Raw genomic sequence first — 23,614 nt, 5'->3', positions numbered from 1 at the left:
CCCACCTTACCCCTAGAGGCATACTTGCTATAGTTTTGTAATATATAAAGGTGAATTTGTCTGTACCGAAAAATCATTTACAACACAGTCGCCCGGATAAAGTATGAAAAAAGATTATTAAAAGAAACTAGTGGCTACGCCCCTAGAAACCTCTAGGGGCACTTAAGGTTGGAAGGGGAAAAATCAACATCTTCCCATTTTCAATTTCAGTTTCAGAAGAGTAAAAATATTTTTTGGGGGAGGGGGTGAAGACACCCTGCACAAAAATAGTTTAAAACCTTTCCAGGACCTATAAGAAGCTTCACTTTAAAGGAGAACAATATCGGTTTAGCGGTTATCCTTCGGGACAGACAAAAAACGCTTACTACTTTATATAATAGGATATCTTACTTTGCTTCTCCTTCCATAACAGAGGCTTGTCCGACCTTCTGATCATCATTTTGTGCCGCCGGACATTTCTCGGATTGCTCCCTGAATTAAGCAATTATATTATTATTAAATAGTAAACTTTTTATGGTCCACATTTACCACTCCCACCTTACCCCTAGAGGCATACTTGCTATAGTTTTGTAATATATAAAGGTGAATTTGTCTGTACCGAAAAATCATTTACAACACAGTCGCCCGGATAAAGTATGAAAAAAGATTATTAAAAGAAACTAGTGGCTACGCCCCTAGAAACCTCTAGGGGCACTTAAGGTTGGAAGGGGAAAAATCAACATCTTCCCATTTTCAATTTCAGTTTCAGAAGAGTAAAAATATTTTTTGGGGAAGGGGGTGAAGACACCCTGCACAAAAATAGTTTAAAACCTTTCCAGGACCTATAAGAAGCTTCACTTTAAAGGAGAACAATATCGGTTTAGCGGTTATCCTTCGGGACAGACAAAAAACGCTTACTACTTTATATAACAGGATATCTTACTTTGCTTCTCCTTCCATAACAGAGGCTTGTCCGACCTTCTGGTCATCCTTTTGTGCCGCCGGACATTTCTCGGATTGCTCCCTGAATTAAGCAATTATATTATTATTAAATAGTAAACTTTTTATGGTCCACATTTACCACTCCCACCTTACCCCTAGAGGCATACTTGCTATAGTTTTGTAATATATAAAGGTGAATTTGTCTGTACCGAAAAATCATTTACAACACAGTCGCCCGGATAAAGTATGAAAAAAGATTATTAAAAGAAACTAGTGGCTACGCCCCTAGAAACCTCTAGGGGCACTTAAGGTTGGAAGGGGAAAAATCAACATCTTCCCATTTTCAATTTCAGTTTCAGAAGAGTAAAAATATTTTTTGGGGAAGGGGGTGAAGACACCCTGCACAAAAATAGTTTAAAACCTTTCCAGGACCTATAAGAAGCTTCACTTTAAAGGAGAACAATATCGGTTTAGCGGTTATCCTTCGGGACAGACAAAAAACGCTTACTACTTTATATAACAGGATATCTTACTTTGCTTCTCCTTCCATAACAGAGGCTTGTCCGACCTTCTGGTCATCCTTTTGTGCCGCCGGACATTTCTCGGATTGCTCCCTGAATTAAGCAATCATATTATTATTAAATAGTAAACTTTTTATGGTCCACATTTACCACTCCCACCTTACCCCTAGAGGCATACTTGCTATAGTTTTGTAATATATAAAGGTGAATTTGTCTGTACCGAAAAATCATTTACAACACAGTCGCCCGGATAAAGTATGAAAAAAGATTATTAAAAGAAACTAGTGGCTACGCCCCTAGAAACCTCTAGGGGCACTTAAGGTTGGAAGGGGAAAAATCAACATCTTCCCATTTTCAATTTCAGTTTCAGAAGAGTAAAAATATTTTTTGGGGAAGGGGGTGAAGACACCCTGCACAAAAATAGTTTAAAACCTTTCCAGGACCTATAAGAAGCTTCACTTTAAAGGAGAACAATATCGGTTTAGCGGTTATCCTTCGGGACAAACAAAAAACGCTTACTACTTTATATAATAGGATATCTTACTTTGCTTCTCCTTCCATAACAGAGGCTTGTCCGACCTTCTGGTCATCCTTTTGTGCCGCCGGACATCTCTTGGATTGCTCCCTGAATTAAGCAATCATATTATAATTAAATAGTAAACTTTTTTTTTGGTCCACATTTACCCCTCCCACCTTACCCCTAGAGGCATACTTGCTAGTTTTGTAATATATAAAGGTGAATTTGTCTGTACCGAAAAATCATTTACAACACAGTCGCCCGGATTAAATACCAAAAAAAGAAGTGAAAAAAATTTCTTACTTTGTTTGTGTTTCCAAACAAGCGATCTCCTCTTCCAAAGAAGCAATTTTTTGCTTTGCTGCCCTAAGGTCTTGTTTTATTTTCTGCATTGTCTCCCATCCATCGTCGTCCCTGAAAAATAAAAAAAAATAATACTAAAGTAACAGGATGTCCGTGTTTATGTACCGAAGGATCTCGATAACCACTGAACAGATCGGGTTCTTCTCATAGGTACCGGCAAGGGAAGGGAGTGGCAAAAGAAACTTTAAGAGATATACTTCATATTAGAGGGTTTAGCGTAGCTGCTAATTTGAAATATCAGGGGTGTATATCCTATATGGGATCCCCTGTTCAGGTGGTGGGGGGAAAATAACTAAAATATGTGTGGTAGGACCAAAAATTTTAGTTCTTTCAATATTTCTCCATTTCCGTCCCTACTTGGTGAGATAAAAATAGGTGGGAAAAAAATACAAAATTTTGTACCACGGGAACAAAATAAATCTTGTGCGTAATGTACACCCCTGAATGAAACTATAATTATTCGCCATAACAATAATGTTTATCCTACTCTTTTCAATCCGGCTACTACCACCTTCTGAACAGAAATAGAATGGTAACAAAAATAAATAAACTTACGTAGTGCAATCCAAAGTTAGGTTCAAATCTTCTGTATCAGACGATTTAGGAGGGGTATCAGGCAGGTCATCCAGCTTAGCAGGCAGCTCAGGCTCAGACACACTCATTTCGTTCTTCTGTTTTTCGCTATCACTGAAATATATAAATATATATTATATATCCCAGGTAATCGGACCTTTGCCCAAAGAAGTAATTACCAAAAAATATGTAATATGTATTTATGTAATTATGTTGTGATGGATTGTCGAATCCGATTCGATGAATGGTTACCAAAATATAGCTAGGGACGGACGGACGGACAGACAGACAGACAGACATCATTCTACTTCGTTTTATACATATTAAAATATTACTCACCCACTTGTGGTTTCCGGCTTCTGTTCTTCGTGCTGTTCGTCTCTCTCTAAGTCGGCTGCTGCTGTGGCTGTCATGTCGGACATTCTATATTAAATTTGAAAAGAAACAAATTATCACTGGTATTAAATTTTCATTAATAAATGTCCAAAAAACTGACGTAGGGAATTTTAATATAATAGGGTGGCCAGCAAGATCACATATTGGTATATCTTATATTGTAAACAAGTATATAGACAAATTTAACATTTACAAAAAGTTTATACAAATTTGAAACGTTCTCTTTTTTAATTACAGCACATAAACATTACGCATTTTACCATGGAAATCTACCACCGTATTAATTAAAACATTCCCTACGATAACTGTCATATATATAATATTTTTATACAAAATTAAACAAATATATAAAATTAACAAAAGCTAGTTCTGAATACTTTTTTTCCTTAGTTTAGGGGGTAAACTACAACTGCTATATACTGAATTACAAAAAATGCGACAGATTATACAACAAAAAATTTTCAGTTTAAGCTCTTAACTTTAAGCTCATTAAACTTAATTGGTGGAAAGGGGTAGTTTCACAAAATGCATTTGAACTTAATTTTGTGAATTGCATATTTTTCTTTGTTAAGATGGTAAAAGTACGTGGTAGAAAATTTAACTTTCTTCAAATTTATGCCATATAAATAGAGTTTAAACACATTTAAACAGGTTCAAATATACGGTTCACTAAATTAACTTCAAATGCATTTTGGGAAAAGACTCCTTTCTAGATATTATAAAAAAAAATTGAAGATGAAACTTATGAAATCAAAAAAAATTACATATAAATATATATATACGTAAAGTCCTGGAATTATTGGGATTGACTGCGACCTATAATCAGGTCTTCGTCTTGTTCTTCGTCTTGTTCTTCGTCTTGTTCTTCGTCTTGTTCTTCGTCTTGTTCTTCGTTTTCAGACGAAAGTTCCGACGGATAATACTTGTCTCCATTCTGCCAGGGATGTATATTCTACATGGATCGGATGTATAATATTTTTTCCAAGTCTGCTCAGGGATGTATATTATATTTCATTAAATATAAATAGATGGAGGTAAGAAAAAAAGGTAATAATTAAGAAAACTGAAAACATTTGTAAATTTTAAAAATTTTTAGCCGTGGACAAACAATATTTCTTGTGCAGAATATACACCCCTTTCCCGAATCAGCTGTAATGTAGCTGCCAAAGATACCGTAATTGTTTATGTTTTGAGAACATTGTTGAGAACTTGCTCTCTGTGGTGGTCTGGAGCTTGATCTTTTCTTCTTCTCTAACTCATCATCTTCAGGCCTGTGTCCCTGTTCCCACAATCTTTGCTTCTTCATGTTGTCCTTTACTCGTTTGTTGGCATCTCTTCTTGTCCGAGCCTCACCACGCTGGCCGAAATCGGGCAAATGTGTATTTGTTCTGTTCAACATTTGCTGCAGCTTAATTTGGTTAGGTTGCTCACTGAGTTGACTATTACTACAACCTTGCTCTGGACTGAGTTGACTATAACTACAACCTGGTTCTGGGTTTACGTCTTCATCAGGATTTGATGTGCCTGCGCTTTCAGCATATTCCCGGCTTGAATTAATTTGTGCTCTGCTCGTGCTTGCTCTGCTCTGGTTTCTGTACAACACCGCATCAATTTGATTCGTTGATGGAAATGTTGTTTGTTTTCTGGGACGTTTAGGAGCTTCTTTGGTAGGCTTTGGCTTTTGGGCCACTTTTGCTTTTGGCCTGCGTTCTTCTTCTTCTTCTTCACTACTACTACTACTGCCAGTTCCAGTGTCTGGGTCTGATTGATGACCTTCATCTGTATCATCACTCTCTGGTGCTTCTTCTTTGATGTCAGAAACTAATTCACCTTCTTCTCCATCTTTTTTCCACTTTGCTTTTTCTCCTACAAAGAAATAAAAAATGTTAAAGCAAATGTACATAATTGTAGCTTCAATATTATTTCCATACCTATATGAACATTAGTTACTATTAATCAGATTCAAATGAAAACAAGCAATATTTTTTACCCTATATTAATATGCCAATCAAAGATAAAAGGGGGAATTTTGCATTGGCAGTTGCTTTATAGGGGTACAATATGGAACTGTGAAGAAACGGCGTCGCCACCGCCGAGAACCGCCAATAAAAGCCCCAAAAAAGTGTCACTTTCGCCCACCCCCCCCCCCCCCATTTATTACATTAAGACCTGTAACTTACCGTCAATGTTGATGAGTTCTAAAATTTCCATTTGGTTGTATATAGAAACATTTGAGCCTACTGCAACAACCTCATAATGACCCGTGTGGTTGTGAATTATAATGGCAAGTTTGGGTAATATTATTCCACATGGATGTATCCGAATTTCCTTACTTGCATTGCCGTCATTCTTGCCCTCATTGTCCTCAACCTCCACAATTTCGTCACTCTGGTTTCCGTCATCTTCGTTATCCACCTCGAATGATGGTTCATTGTCCAGCTGTAAACTTTTCTTGGTTTTTGCTTCGGCTTCCAATGCGGTTTGCCTTCGCTCCCGGTTCTTTGGAATGATCGCCACATCATCTAAATAATTATTATAGTCATTATTTCAAATAGTATAAATGTTACCCAACCCCCCCCCCCCCCCCTCCAAGGAAATAGCTTAAAATCACCGCAGGACCAATACACAGAAGAGTAGAATCCGATCTCCAGGATACAATTAATACCATAAAAAACCTAGTTTTTACCACTTTTATGGTAAAATTTTACCAGCCTATACGATTTAAAAGGTGGTAAAATTTTACCGTAACCTCGATCGATTCAGTGGTTACTGAGATCTTAAGCTTCTGACGGCCGGACAGACATTAAGCTACTTAGTATTATAGATAGCGGCTGCGCCCATACAAATTTTAGCCTAAAACCCTGTCAGGGCCTGTACGAAGTTTCCCTTAAAACAAAATTAATCCACAGGGTTTTTATCTAAGACTACTTCTCAACTAAAATATTAATAAACTTAAATTTAGGTGATACAGTTCCTACGTTTTTCAAACTATAAATAACAATACCTTCGGCATCCTCATCATTCTCATCACTGCTGCTTTCCTCCACGACACTTGTTGCCTTTCCAGTCACCTGTCTCTCGTTACTGTTGCCTGTAAATAATTAATTTATACATTAATTTTATACGTTTCCAAACAAAAAGCAAGTACTGAAAACATTTTTTCCACCCCCCCACCCCCCCTACTTGGTTGAAAAAAAAATTTTAAAAGGAAATGTGTTGTAGGAGGGATAGAATAAATAAATCATAGAGTTCTTTAAATATTTTTCAATTTTCCCCCTACTTGGTGAAAAAAAACTAGGGGGGGGGGGGAAGAAAAATTTAAAAAAAATTAGTAGCAGAGGAAAAAAAATCTTGTGCAGTATATACACAATACGAGGAAAGATAAAACTTATAAATAATAATTAATGTTCAACAAATATGTACCTGTGATTGAATTATTTCGTCCATAAAATTCTTTCTGTCTTTGCAGTGGTGGAAAGTTTGGTGGTTGTTCATCATCTTGCATTGGGACTGTATCATCAAGATTTCCCACATTTTGGCCCTCATCGTCTGTTTCAGAAATAATTATCTTCTTCGACTTTTTCGAGCCCTTTCCATGCTTCTTCCTTTTGGAGCTTGTGATGTTTTTAAATACATTTACTTTGGGTTTATTATTGGACTGGCTGTTGACAATTGGATCTTCATATAACCTACGTGGCTTTACTGGGTGCTTTACTGGTTCTGGAGTTACTGCTGGATTCTCCGCGGGTGGTATGCGTAAGTCATTCCCAATCTGATCATCATTTGAATTCATTTCAACGTCGTCGCCTCCGTCATCAATTACAAGCTCCTCACCATTGTTGCTTTCTTCATCAGCAATGTTTTCCATACCATTTTCTTCAACAGCATTGCCTTCAGCTTCATTGTCTTCAACAGCATTGTCTTCACCATCAGTGGATACATCAGCAGTGGAATCATCAGCAGTGGAATCATCAGCAGTGGAATCATCAGCAGTGCAATCATCAGCAGTGGATTCATCAGCAGCATTCATCTTTCTATTTCTTGAAATTCTAGTTGCTTTCTCACTGGCATTGTGAATCTTTGTCTGTTCTTCACTCATTTCTGGTTTCAAATTGGTTGTGGCGTACGAATAATACATTACAGCTCTTTGTATAACCTTCTTATTACTATGGACTGTCTTGAAAAATTGCTTGGGGTTCTTTGCCATGTCTGCATAATTTTTGATCTGAAATGAATTTCTCGACCTGTCATTGTTTATTCTCAAGTAAATCGGGTTCTTTCCTTGAACTTCGTGGGGTAAGCAACCCATTGAGTGGGCACCTAACATGTGGTAAAATTTCTTGTCTTCGGCTGTAACACCTGGTGTTGAAGTTGTGATTGTCTTCGGTTTAATACGCCGCTTAATTCTTTGTATCTCTGCAGGGGCCAGATAAAATTCACACATCTGTAAGGCTGATCGTTTCTGTGCCTTTTCCTTCTTGTCTTTCTTGTCTTTCTTGTCTTTCTTGTCTTTCTTGCCTTTCTTATTGCTTGTCTCCTTCCTTGGCTTGATTTCAAAAACCTGTTCATACGTGTAGTTTGGGGTTGACAATGCGCGTTCTTGTTTTCGCGTTACCAGCCCTCGAAATAGCCTCCAGCAGACAGGATCCTCATTAGCAAGCATATAATCTTCGGCCCTCTTCTTATTTTCACAAAAACCAGTCGCGTCCTCTTTAAAAGTGTGTTCGAAATTGCGCAAGAACCTAGATAAAAAAAGGGTTTATATCAAAACAGTCTCAATATATAACATATAACATATATCAAGAAAAGATGAACTAAAAGTCTTGCCACATAAAAAAATACATGGTACAAAATTGAAATTCTTTGAAACATATGCCATAGAAATGTAGTTTAACAATTTAACAAGAATACAATATGCAGTTAACATTTCGTGAAACTACTTTTTTAACTGAAGAACATTGAAATGCATTTTGTAAAACTACCACTTTCACATTTAATAGACGCGGAATAGATGCGATAAATAATTGAATTACCTACAAGCTTGTATGTGGTTCCTCACTAGAAAAAGGTCGCTTGAAGACACATAGGTTCCTGTTCTCCACAAATTTGGTGGGATAGCTTCATGTAGGTACGTCTCGTTAAGCACTAACTTACAATGATCCAAGAAACGTTCCACTGAAATAATAATGAAATTTTCAATTAACTCTGCATAGGTACATGTTTATTATTGTACCAGGGGTGTATATTCTGCACAAGATTTATTTTCACAAATAAAATATATATATAAAAAGATTATTGTACATGGTCACCTGCTAGCAAGAATAGGAATGCCCCTTTTATTCGGTTTATTTCCCTTGCCCCCACCTCCCTTCTCCCTGTTTTAAACGTTTTCTCATCATGTCAAATTTACAAAATAATATTTACTTACCAGTTTCGTCATCAATAACTTCCGGAGCAGTCCAAAAGGCAGCTGTGATGCGGGCGTCAAAGGTGAACTGCTCGAACACGACATACGTGAAGGTTATGATGTCTCGGCATACTTTCAGTAAGGTTTGCCAGCCTATATCCACTTTCCGTGAGTCTTCGAAATTTTGGATGAAAAAGATAATTTCTTCTCTTCTCATATAACCATCTTTTTCCAAGGGGTCATGGTTCTTTATTCTTTCTCTGTAAAAATCTGGTGAGAAAATCTGGTCCACGACAACATCCTGATTCTCACTAGGCCCTTTATTCGCCTCCTCCTCATCAAGCTCATCCACATTGGTCAGTCTTCTTAGATCAGTCACCAAGGTTTCCACAATTTGGCCGGTTTTCTTCATTTCTGTTTTCAGGGTTTTAGTATTTTCAGCCATATCTCTTGATACACTGTCTTGCAGGTCTTTGATTTCATTCTTCACTAACTCATGGTTTGTGGACGTTTTGTTTACCAAGTTTCTGATGGACGCATTAATGGGCTCTAGTTGATTTTTCATTTGTGAGGTCAAGAAAGTACGTAGCTGCTGAAATTGGTTCTGAATTTGGTTCATAACGGCCCCGGTGAACAAATCCTTAAAATGAAACATATTAAACCACATATTTTCAAGTCTTGGTATTTTAAAAACTACGTGGTAGAAAAGAAGACTATCCACAAACAAGAGCAAGTGATCCTAAGCATCTTCCATCATTTTTGGACTTTGACAAACAAAAAAACTTGGTAAAATTTGACCAACTTTTTGGTAAAAATTGACAAGGTAAATTTTTAGGCTAAGTCCAGATTTTTGGACTTTGACCAAAAAATCAACTTGGTAAAATTTGACCAACTTGTTTGTAAAAATTTACAAGGTAAATTTTTATTGGTCAATGTTTACCAAAAATTTAGTCAAATCTTACAAGTTATTTTTTCCAGGCTAAGTCGATATATATCCTAAATAATTGTAATTTGTATCCTCTGGATGACAAAATGAAATAAAAATAATACCTCGCTTTCTTCCATCTCACCAGAAGGGCCAGATGATCCCTGGGGTCGTGATGACTGGGACTGGGATCGTGATGATGTTGCAGGAGGAACTACAACTCTCGCGGTCCGTTGACTCGCGGAGTGGTGCCGTGCCCGTGGAGATGGAGGTGGGGTAATATTTATTGGCCTCATTGGAGATGTTGTGGTTCTAGTTGTGTTCTAAAAATAATATAGATAATTATTGTAAAGCATTACTTACCGAGGATTATAGTTTTAAACAACACCGGCATTATCCTAATTTTTTTCTTCTATTTTTTAAAACTTTACCCTCCCCCCCCCCCCTCTCCCGACAAAATGACTGTGTTAGGTTAGGCTAGGTTAAGTTATATGGTTAGAGGGACCCAATTTGTTCAACGGTTAACGAGATTTGTTGGTACAAACCCACAAACAGACATCATGTTAGTAAGTTTAGTTTAACAACAAAACACCAACAAACCAAAAACCGATAACAATAAAACTTAAAACCCTACCTTTGCTGTTGTACCTTTGCCACCTCCAGTAGATTTGTTGCTTCCAGTTTTGGCACTTGGAGCTTTGGCACTTCCACCTCTGGCACCATTAGGTTTGCCACCTCCAGTAGGCTTGTTGTTCTAAAACAAGAAATAATTGTTGTATTTACAATGCATAAAAAGATATTAGATAGCAGTGGCTACGCCCCTAGAATTTTAATTACTAATATCAAATGTTAAACACACTGTGGAAAATTAATAAATAATTATACTTGGTCAATAATCTTTTGTGGTCTGTTAAGCATGAACCGATAAGGTTTTCCTTTCGATCCGGTAACATGCGAATTTATAAGTTTTTTGAGCGAAGGGTAGCAGCAATTTGTACAATAGTAAATTAGGCCTTAAATATAATTTTTACCTTTACAGAACTAGCACTCTTTCCAGTCCTCGTCATTTTGGGATCTAGCTTGATCAATTGCCAGTCGAAATTACGCTGTTGGATCCAGGTCGTTGGCATGGGCAATTTGCATAGTTTTAAATCTGAAATGTGTAGACAGAAATTAAAATTTTATGTAAAATTAAATTAAATTGCAAACATGTACTCTTTCAAATTACAGACTAGACTTATAACACTTTAACTTCATACCCATCGATGGCCAAAAAGGTAGGGTTTTGCTAAATTTAGTTGAAATGCCTTTTTTAAAATTAGCTATAAAAAATAATTTTAATGAAAAAAATATTTTAAAGTACATTTCACATAAATTCCAAATAAAGAGGGAAGGGCCTTCAGTTGAATTTTACAACATTTTACATACATATTATAACAAAAGGGGGGGGGGGGGGGGGGAAGTGACACTTTTTGAAACCAAAACTAAAAGTCAAAGGAACTGAACTAAAGAAACAGTTACAGATCTGTCATTTTGCATGGCAGTTGTTTTATAAGGGTACAATATGGAACTTTTAGTTTTGGTTTCAAAAAGTGTCATTTCCCCCCCCCCCCCTTTCTCTGCTTTCAATGTACAAAATTAAATTCCGATAGGAATTACGATGGAGACATCTTGATGCAACAGGTGTACGGAGATATGTGCTACTCTGTACTTCAGTAGGTTGGAGGCTAGTTGTGTTGGAGGATGGCTATAGTCTTCGGGATCGTCAGTCTTGCCTACTCCTAATACCAGGGGTGTATATTTTCAGTGTTTAAAACCATAAAACTTAATTCATATTTCCTAGACCCCCCCTCCCCCCTTTACCACACTCTCCTCCTGGCATGATAAGAGAATTACAAATAAATTGTGGTAGGTTAAAAAGGAATTAGATGAAATGTATAGTTCATGAAATATTTCTATACAACAATTAATCATGTGCAAAATATACACCCCTACCTATTCTTCTGGAATCTTCAGGAAAGGTGTATGCCGGAAAAAATGTCCTCACTTTGTGGACCAACCATACTGTTTTATCACGACGGCAGTCTGGGACAAAGTAGAGGTCTTGGCAGTCTGTATAGAATTGATTTCTTTCGAACTTTCGTTTGTTGGCATTCCTTTTTCCCCTGACAGCCAGCTTTTCATTTATGTACGGTTTCACTGTGTGAAATATCAACAATCTAAATATGTCATTTATGTCATTAATGGCTGTTAAACGGAAAGGTATGTTGCTGGTGAAATCGTTATAGCTTAAGTGTTTGATCAGCAATACACGGAAAGAAAGTTATGTTACATTTTTAAAAATTACATTAAAATTTGTAAAGAGTGGGGGGGGGGGAGAAGTGACACTTCTTGAAACCAAAACTAAAAGTCAAAGGAACTCAACTAAAAAAAAATAGTATTACCTGTTTGAAACCTCTTTAAGGCCAAAATTATATCCTCGGATGTAAGTTGCAATCACATGATTGGCACTTTCGAAAGCATAACAACTGAACGCCATGGATGGTCCAAATCGGCGGACATGTTCCGGCATATGGTAAAGCATGTGAGTATTGTAACTCAAGCACGATTCGCCGTACATCTCCGCCAATTTTGAGTTCAGGACCATTATCATGGTCTTGAGCTCAGCCACACGTTCAGTTGTTATATGCTCTTCGAGACAGCGCAATATGTGGAATAAAAACTTGCATATCAGACGTTGTTCATCTTTAAGATTTGCCAACTGGAAACAAAAAACATTGTAATAATTTAAGGGAAAACTAGCTCTTTCGCCCCTAGCCTCTAGGGGCTTCGCCCTATATACTTATTGGAAGTCCACCCTCCTCAATAGAAATATATATATAATATAGCACACGTGCGCAAATTTAAAAAGAATGTTATTGCTATACAATATAATGAAACTGAAATAAGCTTTAAATTCTAAAAAGATTATAATATGGTAAAAACCTACCTCTGCATAAAATATCATATGGTAAAAGCCCAGTACTTTGAATTCAGAACTTTTCAAATTGAGGGCTAGCTTCTTCTCTGTCAGGCGCATGATGGACGTACGGGGAACGCGATCAAAATCGCCAACAAGCTTCAATTGATCGTTGATTTCATCTATAATTGGAGTTACTGCAGTTCATGGTAAAATATGGGTGATAAGGAGAAAATTTTCAAAATTTAAGTTCTTTAAACTTTTCAAACTAACACTCTTTTAAGCGGCATAACAAGGCGTACAAATAATGTGTAATAGACATAAATCTAAAAATGCAGAATTTTATCGCAGTGCCGAGAAATGCGCGAAGAAAACACCTATTTTACGCGTCATTTCTTTAGTCAAATGCAGTACATCCCTGTAATTCTCTCCATTTGAACTAAGTCTTCTTCTTCCAATTCTGGATAACTATTACGTCCTTTCTTCAGGTACGTCATCACTTTCTTTACATAGCCCAGGTGCAACGCGTGCATCGGATCACTGGGGGTATCTTGTATTAAATCCAAGCTCGGGTCAAGCTCAGAAAAACTGGTTTTCATGTTCTGATTATTTTCCTCTAACTTGCGGAATTTCTCGTCAGACCTCGGCGTACCCATATTTTGACTGTCACTGGGGTAAAATACATTCATTGATTCGAACAATACCAAGTTCTTTTGACGGAGATAAGTCTGTGAAAAAGCCATCCCTGGAAGGTCACAGTGTGGGCATCCATTTTTTGATCCATGGCCAAGAATGCCGAATACATCGGCTCTCGCAACGGCATCGTGGATGATGGTTCTACATTGAAAGGTATGTCCAGGTAATCCTTCTTGAATTAGTTTGTTGATGAATCGGGTAACATTATCCAGAAAGTTGTAACTGTAGGGACGCCTCCTCGTCTTCTCAAATATGCTGACTGGCAATATAACACTGAAATCCTTGTTGAAGAATAACCTGAAATAATAAAGAAGAATTAATAATAATAGCATTTAATACCTTAGACTTAAAATTGTAGTTACTGATTTATAAAACGTAAAGGCTGGTAAAATTTTACCGTAAAAGTGGTAAAAACTAGGTTTACTTATGGTATTAATTAAGTCCTGGTATACAGTAAGACAGATTTTTATATATGTATGCAATAGAAAAAAGTATCAATTGTAAACTTAGTTTTCTTTCTTATTTCTTTATTGAATGGTTTCCTAAACTTTTGCTTTAAAAATCTGGGCTGTCAATTGATGTAAAACAAATATTTTGATATCCTTTGAAATATAGGGTGCCAATCCTAAAAAATATTTTTTCGAGGGTCATGCTGTATATGAAAAGAACTTTATCCCAACCCAACCCTTTCAAATCCACAATATATTAATTACTTACCTAATCCAGACAGTATAATAGGAGATATGAGATCCCTGAGCTGCTTTCACTCCGTCGCCCGAGATGTCAAAAGTTATATGATCATCAACGGCCTGTTGTCCATTCAACCGTTTAAAGTCTGTGATGGCGTCTTGGAGGATCTCATAGGTAGGGAATCTGGAAAAAGAAATATATTTTTAACTAATAATAGCTTATAATATTGTTCTCAAGTTGTCGCAGGAAGCAATATACCAAAGAATGATCAAACTGATAATTAGAACACTTGAAAGTTTGTTGTTAAAAAAGGAGAAAAATCGACATGTTTAAAATGGACGTACGGAAATTCTGGTAATGATTATAGAAATGCTACGCTTTCTAAATCGTATATAAACATACCTGCACTCAATCAGTGAACCAGGAGCATTTGTAGGATTATATTTGTTTTCTTTGATTTCAACTTTGTATTTGGGTTTGAATAATGTATTATATGACGGAAATTTGAAAATACACGAGCGTTTCAGAATTGCCAGGATGATTCTAACTTTGTTGTGAGAGATGGGGTTGTCTAGAACACAAACGCTTCTGAAATCATTAACAATTTCTTTCTCAAGTTCTGTAAGATGTTTGAAGGGATCCCCGTCATGATCGCCATCAGGTTCGCCATCAGGTTCGTCATCAGGGTCATCGTCATCATCTGGGTCAAAATCATCTTCAGGTATATCAAACAATTCGACGTGTTCCCAGTCCTCGGCATCTTGAATGCTGTCATTGTCTGCATCATTATTATCGTTGGTATTATTGTTGTTAATATTGTCTACAACAATATTAATGTAGTTTGTTTCTTCAGGATTGTTATTTAATCGCTCCAAAACTTGGTTTGCGTAGCATTGATAACATATACTTTCGGTTTCCTTTGTGAAGTTGGTATTGCAGCCTGTACAAACTTTACCTAAAAAAATACGATGTTAAACATGGTGTTTTATAGTTATAATCCTTCCCGGGACCTATGTGAAGGTACCCTGTAAAGGAGAACCCAATCGGTTCAGCGGTTAGCAAGATCCTTTTGAACAGACACACAGACATCCTGTTACTTTAGTATAAGGATAATGCCGTAAAGAAAAACTAGTCAAATTAGAAAGTTAAAAAATTAAAAATTCCAGAAAAAGTAGATAAATGTAGAGAGTGGGTGAAGGTGGGTTAGGTTAAGGGATCCCATGTAGAATATACACCCCTGGAACAAGGATATCTTGAGACAAACTTAACTAACGTTTGATCAAACCAATTGTTTGAAATTTAGATTGAAAGGAAAATAAAAAACAAAAATTGGGAGACAATGTTTGTGGGAATTTGGACAAACAAACAACAAACAGACAGACCGACATCGTTCTACTTTATATTACAGATATTGTAGGTTACCTTTTGACGATGCAGTTTGGTTCTCATATTCCACATCCATCAAATCCTCCTGCTGTTCTTCTTCTAGTAATGGCTGACTGTCTTCACTTTGTTGATGTTTCTTGCGCCAGTATTTACTTCTGGCTCTCGTTGCATTACAGAAGAGTTTTCTTATGGACCTCAGTTTATGCTGCAACTGGAAAAAGATTACATAATTAGTGAATTACTTATTTAAAATAATATAGGGGAGTTGTTATGGATCGTTATTTGGGCAAGCTACACGTGTCAATTGATTACAGTAAATATGACTATACTGGTGTAAGAGCAAGCATGTTTATAGTGCGCTGACTGCAAGTGAAAAATAGAAATTAAAGTCGAGCATAGATTATACTTTAAGTACAGTAATGAAAAGTAAGGTCTCATCTTAAATATGTAGAAATAATTAGTTGTAAAAAGTCACCTGTACATTTTTCGTCTTATCTCCACTTCTTATACGCTTCAGTAGAGCTTTAGAGAGTGTACCAATCAAATTGTCTCCCATTGCAATAACGTCTAACAGGGGTGTATAGGTAACTCCTGAAATAAGAAGTATATGTTATAATCAGGGATGTATATTCTGCATGGGATCCCCTGCTCAGGGGGGGGGGGGGGTGGAAATAAAAAATAAGTGGTTGGAGGAAAAAAAAATGTAAAAATTAAGAAAACTGAAAACATTTTTTCCATTTCCCCCCCCCCCCCTCCTTGGTGAAAAAAAACTAAAGAAATGTGTGGTAGGAGGGATAAAATAAATGAAGTATAGAGTTCTTTAAATATTTTTCTATTTCCCCCCTTACTTTTTCAGAAAAATCTAGGGGGGAAAAAAAATAAAAAAATTTGTAGCAGGGGAAAAAAAATAAATCTTGTGCAGAATATACACCCCTGGTTATAATAATAAGGTTATTACTTGTTTACATATAACGAAAGAAGGAGAAAGTAAAAAAGGGGGGGGGGGGGAGTGACACTTTTTGAAACCAAAATTAAATGTCAAAGGAACTCACAAAATAAAGAGTTAGAGTTACAAACAAGAAAATACCCTTATTTATTCTTTGATTGTCTATAAAATTAATTAAACTTACCTATCAAAATTGTGATCCAATTATACATACGTCATCCAGCGTTGGTCTGACATTTTTTTACTTTGAAAAAAATAACTATATACAATATATACATAAAATTTTGTTTGTTCCAGTCCTGACCTGGATAATACCTATATAAATTTCCTGCCTTCCCTGAAAAGCCGACGAACGCATATATAATCGAGCCCCACTGGTCGTGACTTTTGCAGAATTCTGCAGTTGCATGGAGTTTTATTATAACAACAATGTTGAACCCAGAAAATTTGTTAATTTGCTATAAAATAAATAATAATAAATAATAAAAAACAACATAACAAAAATATCAAAAAACAAAAACAAAAATAAAACATATCAATTAAGATCTCCTAGAGAGCTATAGCCAGAAGCTTAAAAAACTGTACACGTGCATACGTAATCGTCGGCTTTAGGGGTAAATAATGTTTATTAATGTTTATATGCAGGAAATTATATATCTGCACGACCAGTGGGGCTCGATCACTGTCACCATGGGTACTTAATTATAAAATATATGGGCGCTGCAATCAAAGAGAGGTTAACGTAAATGTTCTGAAAGAACAAATTGATGTTATCCTCTTAGGAAATACCCCCCCCCCCTAGAAAAACGGCCCCTGGCCTCTACCTAGCCGTATAACTTAACCTAGCCTAACCTAACCCAGCAATTTAGTTTGGGGGGGGGGGGGGGGGATGGGGAGTTAAATAATACAAACAAAATTTTCTAAGAGGATAACGCCACAAATTACAATTAAAATTCGCTTTCAGCATGGATATCCGGAGGCTGGATGAAATCGCCGGCGGCGAGCTCGGCTTCTCCTAGCTTCTCCTTTCTCTTCCCTGAAAGGAAAGAACATTGAATTAAAAATGAGAAAACTAAAGCGTTTTTTAATGAAGAAACTCAAAGAATTCTGAAACATTTTTTGGTTAAAAACAATTTTTTCCCCTGCTACAAAAGACAACTAGCCATGAACAAGAGCATGTGATTTGAAGCAACTTCCATCATTGATCCACTTATTTCTTTTTTCCCCCTCCCCTCCCCCCCCCCCCCCGGAGCAGAATATACACCCCTGCAATAATTTCGTAGTTTTTACCTTGTTACTCTGGGTTTTATTTAGAAAAAAGGGCTGACGTTGGTGAGGAAAGGTGCACAGTCGGCTTCATGGTCAATGACACGTCTCTCGGTATCATCCAGGCGGGGTCTCTCGTTCTCGTAGAGATTCTCGGGCATAGGTTCAATCTTCTTTAAGTGTGTCTCTACCCAACCGTGATGGTATAAGAGTTTTACTATTTCAACAGCGTCATCAATGCCACATGATTCTTCTTGAACTCGAATATTTAGCTTGGAGAAGAGTCTCAACATCCTAACCATGAGGGCGTCCCATCTGTCATGCAGCTCGTGGTATTGGTATGGATCCATCCTAATTTGAGGAATGATTATTTTGTTTGTCTTGTTTATTTTTGGGAGGGGTGTGATTAATGTTTTTTAACTTTCCGGTATTTTATTTGTCCTTAAACAAGGGGGGGGGGGGAGAAGGCCTGGAGCTCCGGAACCTGGAGGCCTATCCAAAAAATATTAAAACTTGGGAAAATTCATCATATAAGAATGATTTTATCCCTAATAACCTATACTCTCAGTCCAAAGATAAAGCCTATACTCCCTGTTTACGCAAATGTGTCAAAACTTCCCCCCCCCCCCCCTATTTATTTAGAACAAATTTTGTAGCAGGAGAAAAAAAATAAATCTTATACAGCTAATATACACCCATACCTGTTATTATGATGTACGCGTACCCAGGTGATTAACTTGAATAGCCTGTTATTCAGAACTATCTGAAAAGGTAGAATATTTAAGAAATAAAAAATTACAAAATAAAAATAGCTCGTATTCATTCGAATCCGGTGGATAGGAACAGGTGTTCTCATTCATACGCCAAAAAACTAGGTAACTAGCATATCGTATTATATGCATGGTTTTCTACGAATATAAAAATCTAAAAGCATAAGATTAAAAACAGTTATTTTTAGCCAGTGCCTCCGGCACCTCTGGGCCAAAAAAGTAGTTTCATTCTTATAATTGTACTCCTATATTTGCGACAATCCGTTTATACTACGGTGCAAGACATATATTTATTAATTTTACATTTAAAAAAGTCCTGTATATTACGTAAGCTAAAAAGAGTCCCAAAAATGGGAGAAAAAACGAATACGAAGAATATTTTAGAAAGAATTTTCAATAATTAATGATAAAATTTGAATTATAAAACAGAATGATACATATTAACGTCTTAATTCACTGTAATTTCACTAAAAATGATTACTAAAATACAAAAATGCACCGTAGTCATATAGTCCAGTTGAATTATTGCGCCGATGGAAAGTTACGGTTGCCAACATACAGATTGTATAGGTGGCAAAACACTTTGCAAGACAGTTATATTTTTAATCGTAAAATTGCAACGAATAATAACATTTCATGAATTATATAAGTTATGCAGTTTTAATTAATTAACCGGTAAAATATTAAAATGATATTATATACATAAGGTGTTTTTTAAAGTTTGGCAACTTTGTCCAGCACGTTGATTTTATCATCTGAAAACAGGGTTACGAAAGTTAAATAAATGTAAATTTTTTTTAATGTGAATGTAATATATTTTTGGCAATGACTTAAATGAAATATCATCGATAAAATATAAAAAAATATATTGCAATGGATATAAAAGAAATATTTTTCAATATAAAGTTGTATACCTGTACAGAGCATGTGCATGAATGCCGCTATACCGATTGAAAACTATTGTAAACAATGAGTGTTATAGTTCAAGTCTCTTAGAGAAAATACGTGTTATATCCAAGTATGATTGACAGGAGATGGTCCATGTCACAAGATTTATATGAATGTCAGTTAAGAACTCCTAGAGAGCTATATATTCAGAAGTTTAAAAAAGTACTTGTCTACCAGTCTTGGCTGTTAGTGTTGATATATGGACCCTGCAATCAAAGAGATGATAGTCAGATGTTTAAAAAAGTACGTGTCCACCTTCAGTCTTGGCTGTTAGTATATGGACCCTGCAATCAAAGAGTGGTTTGCGTAAAAGTAAGTGTTTAAATAATTTTAATATAAAAACATTAATAATATAGGACCTTGAGCGTACGGTTTTAGGCTGCCTTCGATTAACGGTTTAAGTTTTACTAGCGGCTATGCCCCTTAGAAGCCTCTAGGGGCACTTAAAGTAGGAAGAGAAAAGTCGAGGCCTCATCCTATTTTTAATTTGAGTTTCAGCTATAGATTAAAATAAATAAAAAGCTTCGTTGTAAAAGAGAACAATATTAATATATATAATAGGATAATTGTTTTAAGCCTTTTTTAAACCTTTTTGATTTGATCTAAGAAACACTTTTTATCCTATTCTTAATATTAAATAATCCGGGTTTAATATATATGAATGTAAGAAATATTAATAAATTATATTTAAATTGAATATTGTTTTTCAGGTTCAGCAACACTGATTCATCAGAAATAACTATTTGGGCGCTGCAATTAAAGAAGGGCTCACTTAGTAGTAAGTTTTAAATAATGTAATAAAAAAATCAATATAATTTAGGACCTTACGCATGGTTTTAAGCTACTTCGATAAACTGTTTGTTTTATAATTTTTTAAACCTTTTTGATATATGATATAAGAACGACTTTTTATCCTATTCTTAATATTTAAAGTATTCTACTATTAATATATATAAATAATAATAGAAATATTAACAAATTATATTTCAATTAATATTGTTTTTCAGACTTAACCAGGAATCAGATTCGTGAGAAAATATATGGGCGCTGCAATTAGTGAATGGTTTACATAGAAGTAAGTGTTAAAATAATTTTAATAAGAACATGGATATTTTAGGCCATGTTATTAAGACTATCCTTTAACGAAACCTTTTTAATTCAACCTTGCTACGAAGCCTTGTGTGATACCGGTAGAGTGTTTGAGTTCTTAGGGAACCACACTAATTACATAATATTATCTTGAGTTAGACAGGTTTTATAAGCTGTAAACAGACTAATACAATTAGATATGTCATTATCTTTAAATTATTTATTATAATTTATATAATAGCACCTTTGAAATAAGCTCATATTATATCCAACCTATATTCGCCCTTTAAGGTTTATGATTGTTTTAAGCGTAACGAAGTTTTATACCCTTAATAGAAAGATATTATAAGATGTGTTTTATGTAAAATAATATTAAAAATATATATAAATTATATTTCAATTAATATTCTTTTTCAGGTTTAGCTTCGCACACAGCTGGGTGTATTCTCTGATTATAAGCTGACCGCAATTCGACCGTGGAACATTTCTTAAGCACCAACATGAAGCTGTTGCCATCAGAAATTCATCTGTTAAAAGTAAGTGTTTAATTATTTGTAATAAAAGATAGTTGGAATAATCCTACACGCAACTACGGCAACACCTCGGCCCCAAAAGGTAGTTTCCATGTATACAAGCATAACAAATATGAAGTTAATATACACAGACACACATCGAACTACCTTTATGAAACTGTATACTAAATTATATTAACAATTAAGCTATTATTAAATTTATTAGATAGATATTAAACTGGTTAGACAAAAGTTAATACATAAAAATAATGTACTAGATAGGTAGCTATTTAAAATTAGATTTTACTACTTTATATTATTGAAACAGTACATTCAGGATATTATTAAAATCTAAACAGCATTACATTCATCCTCGTGCATGTTTACTTCGTGAAGAACAGCTGCCAGTTCGGCAGCCTGGGCAGCGGCGGGCAGCAGAGGGGAAGGACGGCAGCGATTAAGATGTGTAGTAATCCATCCATGTTGATATAACCTCTTACAAACCTCCCTCTGGATCTCGACATTGTCAGTTCTGGCTCTAATCTCTAGACTCTCTCTTAGTACTAACATACGACTATTTAATTCATACCATAACTCCAAATTCCCGTTATAAGACATTCTTAGTTTCTCTCAGTCTGGTTATGTATTGATAACTGAATTAAACTTTCTCTAATAAGCAGGCACATACACAAGCTGTATCTACTTTCTCCATGAAATTTTCCCAAAACCGTTAACTTTCCTTTTTGTAAGGCCTTTTTGATTTGTTAATCCTTTAATTGCTTAATTTAAAAATGAATATTCTTTTTCAGGATTTTGGAGTTGAACCAGTTTTGAAGTACGTGGAGCTTTGCAGTTCCATGGAGAACAACGAGAGTTCCATCTCAACATGTAACAGTCACAGATTATACAAAAAATTTCATTATTTATTATAACGACAATGTTGAACCGAGAAAATATGTTAAAATATGTTAGTCAGTTAAAATTAACAAATAATTTACAGAACGATACTAATAAGTTTTATTATGACGATCAATGTTGAACAGAGAATATTCTGTTAGTCAGTTAAAATTAACTTAAATAAAGCGTATTGATTACAATCAGTGTTTATTATGACGACAATGTTGACACCTAACATTCCACAGCTAAAATTCTAAAAAATATTGACTTTAACATATAAAGCGTATTGATTACAATCCGCCCAATCGGTGTTTATTAATTAAGTTCTACTCGAGAGCTCCAAACATTCCACAAGCTAAAATTCTAAAAAATGTTATTTACAGAAACGATACTAGTAAGTTTTGTAGTTTCAGTATTGACCTGGATAATATCTATATGACCTGTTATGTTATAATATGAAATAAATTCTAAATAAAATCATTATCATCATTATATTTTATTTGCGATTTTTATCATTAAGTAGAAGGATGTTTGTTTGGAAAAATCTGGACTTAGCCTAAAAATTTACCTAAAAATATTGACAAGAATTTAATTAACAAGTAAGAATGGAAAAACCTACCTTAAATACTGGAGATCTTGAGGCAAGTATAAACTTGTGCACTTTTAATTTGGAGGTACTAGTTTCTATCAAACAATCAGTAAACTCTGGATCCTCAAAACAATTCTCCAGGTCACCAGAGAGACAGGATACTGCACTTTCAGGTCCAGGTTTTATAACTTCCAGCCAAATAGTCAGAGTACCTCCAGGTAGGAGACTTGCCTGATTGTTCTTCAGTACATTAATCTCCATAAAAGCAGCATTACAATTTACCTCTCCAGGTGGCACTGTTATCAATCGACATTTAGGCATCAGTAGTAGACTGTTGTTATCTTGGATGCCAATCTTTTGTAGTTTCAGTATTGACCTGGATAATATCTATATGACCTGTTATGTTATAATATGAAATAAATTCTAAATAAAATCATTATCATCATATTTTATTAATTTCATATTCCATATAACGAAAGCAAATAGTGCTGAGTAAAAGGATGCTTTGTTTGGAAAGTATTAGGTCTGAATATTTCCTCATTATATTTTATTTGCGATGTTTATCATTAAGTAGAAGGATGTTTGTTTGGAAAAATCTGGACTTAGCCAAAAAATTTACCTTGTCAATTTTTACCAAAAAGTTGGTCAAATTTTACCAAGTTTTTTTTTTTGGCAGAGTCCAAAAATCTGGACTTAGCCTAAAAATTTACCTTGTCAATTTTTACCAAAAAGTTGGTCAAATTTTACCAAGTTTTTTTTTTTGGCAAAGTCCAAAAATTTGGACTTAGCCTAAAAATTTACCTTGTCAATTTTTACCAAAAAGTTGGTCAAATTTTACCAAGTTTTTTTTTTTGGCAAAGTCCAAAAATTTGGACTTAGCCTAAAAATTTACCTTGTCAATTTTTACCAAAAAGTTGGTCAAATTTTACCAAGTTCATTTTTTTTGGCAAAGTCCAAAAATCTGGACTTAGCCTAAAAAAATACCTTGTCAAATTTTACCAACTTTTTGGTAAAAATTGACCAAATTGTGTTTTTTTGTCTAAGTCCGAAAATTCGGACTTAACCTGAAAAATAGAGTTGTAAAATTGACCACATTTTTGGTAAAACTTCCAAAAGTGGTAAAATTGAAAAAAAAAAAAAAAATTTAAATTTAGGCTTCATTGTATAAAAGTCATTATTTTAAAGTACTACAACTGATTATGAAGAGCTGTTTTTTATTTAAAACACAAAAAACGGGTTTTTT

General features: G+C 35.1%; 6 protein-coding genes and 1 long non-coding RNA gene across 10 annotated transcripts in view; 2 read left to right on the top strand and 5 right to left on the bottom strand.

Annotated features, from left to right (window-relative positions):
* LOC145307326 (uncharacterized) overlaps positions 1-23,614 on the top strand; it is a 68,374-nt gene that overhangs the window by 10,032 nt on the left and 34,728 nt on the right. The window lies entirely within an intron of this gene.
* On the bottom strand, positions 1,820-4,322 carry LOC145307315 (uncharacterized). Its single transcript, XM_080149700.1, has 4 exons — positions 3,235-4,322; positions 2,878-3,009; positions 2,263-2,373; positions 1,820-2,067 (listed from the first exon to the last, which is right to left on the bottom strand). The coding sequence occupies exons 1-4, from the start codon at positions 3,315-3,317 to the stop codon at positions 1,983-1,985; spliced, it is 411 nt and encodes a 136-aa protein (XP_080005826.1). The 5' UTR covers positions 3,318-4,322; the 3' UTR covers positions 1,820-1,982.
* LOC145307301 (uncharacterized) lies at positions 5,125-8,167 on the bottom strand. Its single transcript, XM_080149665.1, has 3 exons — positions 6,715-8,167; positions 6,296-6,382; positions 5,125-5,813 (listed from the first exon to the last, which is right to left on the bottom strand). Exons 1-3 carry the CDS (start codon positions 7,952-7,954, stop codon positions 5,449-5,451), a joined length of 1,692 nt encoding a protein of 563 aa, XP_080005791.1. The 5' UTR covers positions 7,955-8,167; the 3' UTR covers positions 5,125-5,448.
* LOC145307310 (uncharacterized) lies at positions 8,279-11,058 on the bottom strand. Of its 2 annotated transcripts, XM_080149688.1 has the most exons (3): positions 10,258-11,058; positions 9,749-9,946; positions 8,279-9,338 (listed from the first exon to the last, which is right to left on the bottom strand). In XM_080149688.1, exons 2-3 carry the CDS (start codon positions 9,917-9,919, stop codon positions 8,712-8,714), a joined length of 798 nt encoding a protein of 265 aa, XP_080005814.1. In that variant the 5' UTR covers positions 9,920-9,946; positions 10,258-11,058; the 3' UTR covers positions 8,279-8,711. The 2 variants fall into 2 exon arrangements, with proteins under 2 accessions (XP_080005814.1, XP_080005803.1); XM_080149677.1 differs by having other exon boundaries at positions 8,280-9,338; positions 9,749-11,058.
* LOC145312480 (uncharacterized) lies at positions 11,115-16,512 on the bottom strand. Its single transcript, XM_080151738.1, has 10 exons — positions 16,485-16,512; positions 15,830-15,945; positions 15,391-15,565; positions 14,485-14,788; positions 13,996-14,151; positions 13,058-13,575; positions 12,613-12,779; positions 12,068-12,384; positions 11,619-11,842; positions 11,115-11,404 (listed from the first exon to the last, which is right to left on the bottom strand). The coding sequence occupies exons 1-10, from the start codon at positions 16,510-16,512 to the stop codon at positions 11,262-11,264; spliced, it is 2,148 nt and encodes a 715-aa protein (XP_080007864.1). The 3' UTR covers positions 11,115-11,261.
* LOC145307284 (uncharacterized) lies at positions 16,363-18,891 on the bottom strand. Of its 2 annotated transcripts, XM_080149655.1 has the most exons (3): positions 18,268-18,891; positions 17,591-17,917; positions 16,363-17,336 (listed from the first exon to the last, which is right to left on the bottom strand). In XM_080149655.1, the coding sequence occupies exons 1-2, from the start codon at positions 18,420-18,422 to the stop codon at positions 17,611-17,613; spliced, it is 462 nt and encodes a 153-aa protein (XP_080005781.1). In that variant the 5' UTR covers positions 18,423-18,891; the 3' UTR covers positions 16,363-17,336; positions 17,591-17,610. The 2 variants fall into 2 exon arrangements, with proteins under 2 accessions (XP_080005781.1, XP_080005776.1); XM_080149650.1 differs by having other exon boundaries at positions 16,363-17,917.
* On the top strand, positions 18,916-20,901 carry LOC145307272 (uncharacterized). Of its 2 annotated transcripts, XR_013875379.1 has the most exons (4): positions 18,916-19,596; positions 19,995-20,062; positions 20,292-20,359; positions 20,791-20,901. It is a non-coding gene; the product is annotated as an uncharacterized LOC145307272 (long non-coding RNA). The 2 variants fall into 2 exon arrangements; XR_013875376.1 differs by having other exon boundaries at positions 18,916-20,062.

This window comes from Acartia tonsa, chromosome 2, assembly GCF_053477335.1.
Source record: "Acartia tonsa isolate MP-2025a chromosome 2, ASM5347733v1, whole genome shotgun sequence".
In the NCBI taxonomy this organism is placed as follows: domain Eukaryota; kingdom Metazoa; phylum Arthropoda; class Copepoda; order Calanoida; family Acartiidae; genus Acartia; species Acartia tonsa.
Note: the sequence above shows the minus strand (reverse complement) of the source record. Positions and strands in the feature narration are given on the sequence as shown.